At 49.2% G+C, this 9,109-nt stretch overlaps 1 protein-coding gene across 1 annotated transcript; it reads right to left on the reverse strand.

The window, feature by feature from the left end:
- Positions 1-1,657: 1,657 nt before the first annotated feature.
- LOC134384672 (uncharacterized) lies at positions 1,658-7,917 on the reverse strand. Its single transcript, XM_063106358.1, is given in 1 exon segment — positions 1,658-7,917. A coding segment is annotated over 1 exon segment (5,067 nt). The 5' UTR covers positions 7,548-7,917; the 3' UTR covers positions 1,658-2,480.
- Positions 7,918-9,109: the final 1,192 nt, after the last annotated feature.

The raw sequence follows: 9,109 nt of genomic DNA on the forward strand, positions 1-9,109 counted from the left end.
AATGAGTTAAAATGTATGGACAATGGCTGCTTTATTTGTGGAAGGCAGTGACTTTGAAAATGTTCTGATTGAGTGCTCTTCTCTCTCTCTTTTTAAATTTAATTTAATTTCTTTTATTATACATACATGTGGGGTACAGCATTGATTTTCAGTAACTGTGTACAATGTGTGGTGGTCAGATCAGTATAGTTAGCTTATTCATTACAATACGCAGTCATTCTTTGTGTCCATTGACCAATTCCTCATTAGCCTCCTTCCTCTCCCCTTCCCCTCCCCTTTTCTACCTCTAGTTTTCTAAAAGTTCAATGTATTACTGTGATTGTTGTTTCTTTCTTTCTTTCTCTCTGTCTCTCTGTATTGTTCATTTGTTTATTTATGGATTCAGCTCCCAGTTATGAGTGAGAACATGCAGTATTTCTCATTACAACTTTTTAAAGCATTCTCTAATATATGTTTAATTATTTATATATTATATACATGCACTATTTTTCTAATATTTATATGCATTATGAAACATACACAAAATAGAAAAAAAAAAACAGTTAAGATGAGATAAACATATAAATAAAAATTGTAATTTTTTTTCTCCATACCAGTACATAGCCTTGGGTACCAAGTGGGTATGTGCAACCTGCTTTGGACTCACTGGGGTCTGAGAGCAACTGTCAGGTCACCTGCAGCATTGTGGAGTAGGGAGGTGGTGGGTCGTCTTCACCTTGGGGACCTTTTCTTTTTTCTCATCCAAACTGTTCTTTTCTGGATCTTTTTTTTCCCCCTTGAATAAGTATGCAAGTCATTACTCACTACAAGCAATATTTGTGAAACTTTCTTAATATTTGTGGTGCATTTCCCTAGAAGTTCATTGCAATTCAAATGAAGCGAGATTTAGCTATTTTGGCACAACCTTTGGCTGTGATACAAAGCAACTCCCTCCTCAAAAACTGGCTAAGACCAGAATTCCCAAGCTGGACCCCAGAGGAAGGTGCTTACATTGTCCAGCCCAGTCACAAAGGAGTTTAACTCACTACCTCTTCTTCCTAAGATAATAGAGTATGTTAGGTTGGTTCATTGGCTCAGACTAAAGCATCAGGGACTCCTGCATTTAAAATTAATGTCACTGCTAATATACTGCTTAGGTATATCCAAAGCCCTACCTTTCTGTCTCAATTTCCTTTGTGGTTATGTGAGACCAGATATGACAGTCTGCTATACATGGAAGGCTGGTCTTGCCAGATTTTAATTTGGAGAGTACAGAACATAATTTTTACTAATTGGTCCAGTAGGAACTGGAGTAGAATCTAAACAACTCTGGAGGTCTGTGGCAAGGAAACAAGGAGGGAGGGAGAGATTGAATCAGTCTTCACCCAAGGCAGCCTGTTGGCAGATTTCTAGTCTGACTTAACCAGTGCACTTATTTCTCAGGTTAGACCTTAAAAGTATTTGGACCTGATTTTACTATATTTCATCCTGTTCATGATATTGTACTTAAAAAGTAATGAGCCTGGAATACCTTTTAAGGGCACACAAAAGAGTAAAACATAAAACCTCACACTTTCTTTTTGTGCAGGCTGAAGTGGAGAAATGGAGTTGAAAGACTCCCGCAGTGGGTAGTCAGTCAGTTCAGGGAGACCCTCCCAAGGAACAGCGAGACCACGGCTTCGGATGCAAAAACAAGAGGTTTATTGAACACACAGGTACCCGGGCGACTCAGTCTTTCGAAAGACTGGCGCGCCGAGTGGAATTTCTGGGCTCATTTTATAGCAAAAAGCGCGGGTACAGAAGCGAGAAGCAAGGTAATTGGTTAGTTTAAATCAAGCCAGGGGTGAACTTCGGTCAAGTGGGAGTCCTTGAAACAGCTGAGGGGCACTCTTGAAACTTTAACTGACTTGTCTATTTCTGGGAACTATCCGCCCTTGGCTCCGGGCTGGGGCCCAGGTGCATAACTGCAGATATCTCAGACCTGCCCTCTTGGCTGTACTTTCCCTATACCCTTGTAAAAAGCACTTCCTTCATTCCCCCATTTCTCTTGTGGATCGCTCTAATCTTAGAGCGGAATTAAAAGTTATCTTCGCCATTTAAGGTTTGGTATTTTTGCCTAAGGACCAGAATCTTAACTGCACTTACCCTATCATTGATGAATTGGACTAGTCTATTGATGACGTAGGGCCCAAGGGTGAACAACAGAAGGAGGAGTAATAGGGGCCCGGCGATGGTTGACAGTAGGGTGGTCAACCAAGGGGAGTTATTTGATCTGGTTATAAGCATTTTCATAGTTTGAGTCAGGAGGCCTGACTCTTTTAGAGGCCGGTGCATCAATTTCTGGAATATCCCAAGCCTCGAGACCCGCCGCCAGGGCACATATATCAGGGGTAAGGGAGGGCCACCAAGTCCAAAGGGGGTGGACTTCTGTCTTGAACCAGACAACCTTTCCAGTTTGGGACAGTACCTGCCAGGTGAGGGTGTTGGGCTGGTTAGGGTTATTACTTGGTAGGCTTGCTCCGCCGCCGCCGAATGCGCAACTTAAGAGGATTATCAGTCCTCTCCAGCTCCCAGGATTCATCTGGTACGGAGGGTGGCGCAGGCTTGAGGTGAGAAGCATGTACCCAGGCTGCAATGCCGTCTACTTTTACCGCTGTTGGTGTGGTCAGTAGCACCAGGTACGGGCCTTTCCACCGAGGCTCAAGGCTGCCGGTCCGATGGCGCCTAACAAGCACTTGGTCTCCGACCTGGAACGGATGAGGGATGGCCACGGCACCTGGCTCGTATACCTCCTTGATCTGGTCCCAGATCTGGGTTTTTACAACTTCTAAAGCCTTTAAGTGAGTAAATAAGACAGGAAGAAAGTTATCATCGGGACCCAGTGTTCCTCCCAACTCAAGTATGGGGGGGGGTCCCCCGTGGAGGATTTCATAAGGAGTCAGACCAAGCTGGCCAGGGGTATTCCTGGCTCTGAACAGCGCTAAGGGAAGGAGGGCCACCCAGTCTTTTCCACCGGTCTCTAAGGCCAATTTAGTTAAGGTCTCTTTGATGGTTCTATTCATTCTCTCTACTTGACCTGAGCTCTGGGGCCTATACGCACAATGTAATTTCCAATTTATTCCCAGTTGTGTGGCCAGTCCCTGGCTTACCTGAGCAACAAAGGCTGGGCCATTATCTGACCCGATCACCTTAGGGATCCCGAAACGGGGCAGGATTTCTTCTAGTATCTTTTTACATACAGTCAGGGCCGTTTCAGTTTTGGTAGGGAAAGCTTCTACCCATCCAGAGAAAGTATCTACAAATACTAGCAGATACTTGTTTCTATACCGGCCAGGCTTTACCTCTGTAAAGTCTACTTCCCAGTATACGCCGGGTCGATCTCCCCGTTGTCTTTTTCCGGTCTCTCGGTAGGTGGTAGCCGCATTAGTCATGGCGCAAGCCGGACACCGATTGGCGACTTCTTGAACGGTGGACCGGAGATTCGGGATGGAGAGGCTGGTGCGGCTCGTTAGTTGAAGGAGCTTTTCTGGTCCTAAGTGTGTTAGCTGATGTAACCGCTGAATGAATTCTTTTCCCTGGTCAGGAGTGAGCTCTCTTGGCTTGGTCCTAGCTTGAGCAGGCTCGATTGGCTCTTGAAGCTTTGTAGTTTTTGTTAGCACCTTGACCGACAGGGCGGCTTGTTTTGCAGCCTCGTCAGCCCTCCGGTTCCCGGCCGCCACAGGGTTATTCCCTCTCTGGTGGCCCGGGCAGTGGATAATGGCGACCTGCTTAGGGAGGTGAATGGCCTCTAGCAGAGCCAGAATTTCTTGTTTATTTTTAATGTCTTTTCCAGCAGAAGTGAGCAATCCCCTCTGTTTATATATTGCCCCATGAATGTGAGCAGTGGCAAAAGCATACCTGCTGTCCGTGTAGATGTTGATGTTTTTTCCTTCGGCTAGGCGTAATGCCTGCGTTAAGGCTATTAGCTCGGCCTTCTGGGCTGATGTCCCTTCTGGCAGGCTGCTTGCCCACACCGTCCGTTTGCCGTCTACGATGGCGGCCCCTGCTCTCCATTTACCTTCCGCAATGAAGCTGCTACCGTCTGTATACCAGGCAGGCACTCCGGGCAATGGCTGGTCCTTCAGGTCCCGTCGAGTCCCAGCTTCCTCAGCAAGGATTTCTGAGCACTGGTGTACTGGAGTGGATTCTGACTCGACTGGTAGTAGGGTAGCTGGGTTCAGGACAGCAGGGGGCGCGAACGATATTCTTTCGTTTAGCAGCAAACTCTGGTAATGAGTCATTCTGGCATTGGTCATCCACCGATTGGGGGGCTGCCGCACGATACTTTCGAGGCTGTGGGAAGCAATCACAGTCACATTTTGCCCCAAGGTTAACTTATCAGCGTCTTTGAGGAGGAGTGCCACTGCAGCAACCGCTTTTAGGCAGGTTGGCCACCCACTGGCCACTGGATCCAGTTTTTTTGATAGATAAGCTACTGGCCGTCGCCATGGTCCTAGGGTCTGAGTAAGCACTCCTCGGGCTACACCGGCTCTTTCATCTACGTATAGAGTAAATGGTTTGGTGAGGTCTGGGAGAGCCAAGGCGGGGGCAGACAGCAAGGCTTCTTTTATGTGGTCGAAAGCCTTTTGATGCTTTTCAGTCCAGGTAAAAGGAATGTTTTCCCTTGTCAGAGGGTACAAGGGTGCAGCCAGGGAAGCAAACCCAGGAATCCAGAGCCTGCAGAATCCGGCAGTGCCCAGAAATTCGCGGACCTGCCTGGGGGTTGTGGGAGTGGGGATCTTCATAACTGTAGCTTTCCGGGCCGCGGTCAGCCATCTTTTTCCCTCTTTGAGCAGGTACCCCAAATAGGTGACCTCCTTCTGGCATAACTGGGCCTTTTTAGCTGATACCCGGTACCCCAACTTACTCAGTTCCTGCAAGAGCTTCTGTGTCCCTTTTTTGCAGCCTTCATATGTGGGAGCCGCCACCAGGAGGTCGTCCACATATTGGAGTAATGTGACCTGGGGGTTGAGAGCCCTAAAAGGAGCTAAATCTCGGTGGAGGGCCTCGTCGAAGAGAGTGGGAGAGTTTTTGAACCCCTGTGGCAGCCGTGTCCAGGTCAGCTGACCTGTGTTACCTTTTTCTGGGTCTCTCCACTCGAACGCGAACAGTGGCTGGCTGTTGGGGTGTAGTCTGAGGCAAAAAAAGGCATCCTTGAGATCCAAGACTGAGTACCAAGTGTGACTAGGCGGAAGGGAACTCAGGAGGCTGTATGGGTTTGGGACTGAGGGATGAATGTCTTGCACCCTTTTGTTAATTTCTCTCAAGTCTTGGACTGGCCGATAGTCATTGGTCCCTGGCTTTTTTACTGGTAGCAGAGGGGTGTTCCAGGGCGACTGGCAGGGCACTAAGACCCCTAGGTCTAAGAACCTTTGGATGTGGGGTCTGATGCCTTCCCGGGCTTCTTTAGTCATTGGATACTGTCGGACGGCCACCGGTGAGGCACCCGATTTCAGCTCTACTACTACTGGTGGGACGTTATTGGCCAGTCCCATACCTGTCTTTTCTGCCCATACGGTGGGAAAAAGTTGGAGCCAGGATGGGTCGATGGAGGGAGAGGCCGGCTTTTCATACAGCCGGTATTCTTCTTCTAGGTTTAGGACCAGGCACATGGTAGAGTGATCTCCCCATGTTACTTGTGGGCCCTCTGTAGAAAACTGGATTTGAGCTTTTAGTTTGGTCAGGATGTCCCGGCCCAACAGAGGAGTAGGGCACTCAGGTATGACCAAAAAGGAATGGGTCACTTGCTTATGTCCGACCCTTAAAAGTCTCTGTGTGGTCCAGGGGTAGACTTTGCTGCCGGTCGCTCCTACTACGACTGTCCGCCTGGACCCTACCTTCCCCATGGGTTGGGTCAGTACCGAATGTTCAGCCCCGGTATCGACCAGAAACTCGATGGGGGTCCCCTCCACTGTCAATGTTACCCTAGGTTCGGGGAGGGGGTCCGAACCTTGACTCCCCTAGTCGTCTAGGGATAGAACCCTAGCTTTTTTGTCGTTTTTCTTTTTTCGGGGGCATTCCCTTGCCCAGTGGCCTTTCTCTTTGCAGTAGGCGCACTGGTCCCTGTCGAGAGGAGGCCTTTTGTCCCTAGGTGTCGGTCTTGCCCGGTTGCTCAGGGTCCCTTTCTGCTTATCTGTAAACCTTTTATCACTTACTACTGTGGCCAAAATCCTAGTTAAATTTTTTTCTTGGCGTTTATCACGCCGCCTCTCTCTCTCTTCTGTCTCTTTTTTTTCTCTTTCCTGTCTTTCTTCTTCTGTTTCTCTCTTGTGGTACACCTTTTCTGCCTCCTTTACTAAGTCTTGTAAGGAAAAGTCTTGGAGCCCCTCTAGTCTTTGTAACTTTTTCTTGATATCTGGGGCTGACTGGCCGATAAAGGCCATGGCAACTGCCGCCTGCTGTCCCTCAGAAGAGGGGTCAAACGGAGTGTATCTCCTATATGCCTCCATTAGGCGTTCCAAGAAAACCGAGGGGGGTTCTACTGGTCCCTGCAAGACCTCTCTTACCTTAGCCAAATTGGTGGGGCGCCGGGCTGCCCCTTTGAGACCTGCCACTAGAGTCCGGCGGTAGACCAGAAGACGCTCCCTACCTTCGGCCGTGTTGTAATCCCATTGAGGTCGATTGAGGGGGAAGGCCTCATTAATGAGGTTCTCGAGTTGTGTAGGGGCCCCGTTGTCCCCGAGAACGTTCTTGCGGGCCTCCAGGAGAATCCTTTCTCGCTCTTCAGTGGTGAAGAGGATCTGGAGTAGCTGTTGGCAATCGTCCCAAGTGGGCTGATGAGAAAACATAAGAGACTCAAGGAGTCCCGTGAGTCCTGCTGGATTTTCAGAAAAAGAAGGATGGTTAGATTTCCAATTATAAAGATCTGCTGAGGAAAAAGGCCAATATTGTAGAGGAACTAGGCCGTTGGGCTCGGCTGGGGGTCCTATGGCTCGGAGGGGTAAAATCACAGTGGAGTCAGGACCTGAGTCGTCTGCCGGACTGCGGGCACGGCGACTCCTGGTCCTAGCGGCTGGTCCCTCAGGATCGGAACTATCGGGCGCCTGGCCCGGCACCGGTCCGATCGCCTGAGGGGCCAGAGGAGGCGGCAGGGCCGCCGGGTAGGGCGGGGGCTCAGAGAGAAGGAGCGAGTCGTCTGGTGTCGGGAGGACGGGGGGTTGGGGAGGGGCGGAAGGCTTCCTTGTAGGTGGCCTTTGAGTATTTTCTGATCCCGAAACAACAGCGACTTTGCTGGAGGGTGGCACCCAGGGAGGGGGATTCTGGGCGAGGTCTTGCCATACCACGACATAGGCAACCTGGTCCGGGTGTCCTCCGGTCTCCTGAAAAACAATCTTTTTAACTGCAAAAATGACAGTAAGATCAAAGGTTCCCTCTGGCGGCCAACCTACGCCGAATGTGGGCCACTCAGACGAACAGAAAGTCTGCCATTTTCCTTTTTTGATCTCCATGGACAGATTGTGAGCCCTGGCTTTGACATCTTTCCAATGATCTAGAGTAAGGGAGAGGGGCGTAAGGGCACCTTGCCCCATCTCGAAAATTTCCAATAGGGGAACGACGACGCAAAGACCTATCACAACTAAGACAAAAAGAAACCAGAAACGGCGACGAGACCGAGTGCCGTAGAAATAGAAGAAAGAGTCCGATGGCAGAGCGCGCCTCCCGAGACGCGGTGAGACCAAAACACAATAATCCTCTGCCAAGGGGTCCACCAGGCGTCCCTGGTCCTCCCCTGATCCTGGGACGTCTCCCAGGATTGCCGGGTGGCGAGCCCCCGAACACGTCTGTTCGCTACCCGCACTTCGCTCCCAGAGCGACTAACCCGGAACAAACTGAAACCAAAATGCGCGCGCTCAGAAAAGACAGTCAGAGTCACAGGATTAAACACAGAAACGAGACACAGAACAGTCGCTGGCCAGCTTACCTCCCGCAGGTGGGTCGGTGGTCCCTGGGTAGGGGTCTCCGATCCCGGACGAGCCCCCAAATGAAAGACTCCCGCAGTGGGTAGTCAGTCAGTTCAGGGAGACCCTCCCAAGGAACAGCGAGACCACGGCTTCGGATGCAAAAACAAGAGGTTTATTGAACACACAGGTACCCGGGCGACTCAGTCTTTCGAAAGACTGGCGCGCCGAGTGGAATTTCTGGGCTCATTTTATAGCAAAAAGCGCGGGTACAGAAGCGAGAAGCAAGGTAATTGGTTAGTTTAAATCAAGCCAGGGGTGAACTTCGGTCAAGTGGGAGTCCTTGAAACAGCTGAGGGGCACTCTTGAAACTTTAACTGACTTGTCTATTTCTGGGAACTATCCGCCCTTGGCTCCGGGCTGGGGCCCAGGTGCATAACTGCAGATATCTCAGACCTGCCCTCTTGGCTGTACTTTCCCTATACCCTTGTAAAAAGCACTTCCTTCAGAGTCAGGACGTAGAAATTGGGACTTTGAGTCTGCTTAAGCCTCACTAGTGCGTAAATCATTTTTCAGTCCCCAGTGAAGTTAACAATTACAGTCTCTCTGGTATCCAGAATCAGTGTCAACCACAATTGGAGCAATGAACCTGAGACCCAAATTCACTTGAGCTGTAAATCATAAACCTTCACTCCCCAGAGCAGGAGCAAGAGTGAAGAGTCAGAGTACTATAATAGACTCCATATGTTGTCTTAAAGAAAAGCTTAAAAATAGACTTACAGATCATCATTCTTGTGTAGCAAAAATTTACATATGTGAATAAGAAGTGAAAGAACTGACAGTGTCAGATTTTTGCTTCTGTTTTTTGCCATTTCTTTTTAGTAGTGGAATCATTGTTTGTTTAGCTCTGGAAGGGCAGGGCATAGCTAGCGTGATAGGCACCAGAGAATGCGGAGGAGCTGGCAAAGTAGAACATGAAGGGAGGTAGGAGAAACTGACTCAGCTTTGGTAGATAAGGTAGAAAAGACAAGGAAGGAGGCACCCTCGGATAACCCTCTCCGCCTCTCCCCTGCTACTTATTGCAGAGAGTTTGTGTTTCTCTTTAAGCATTAAAGTTACAAAGCCAAAAATCAACATGGCCAAAATTCTGTGAAAATTTTGAAAGGCCATGACAGAATGGAAAGGAAAGCTTC

The sequence above is a fragment of the Cynocephalus volans genome, chromosome 8 (genome assembly GCF_027409185.1).
Source record: "Cynocephalus volans isolate mCynVol1 chromosome 8, mCynVol1.pri, whole genome shotgun sequence".
Classification (NCBI taxonomy): domain Eukaryota; kingdom Metazoa; phylum Chordata; class Mammalia; order Dermoptera; family Cynocephalidae; genus Cynocephalus; species Cynocephalus volans.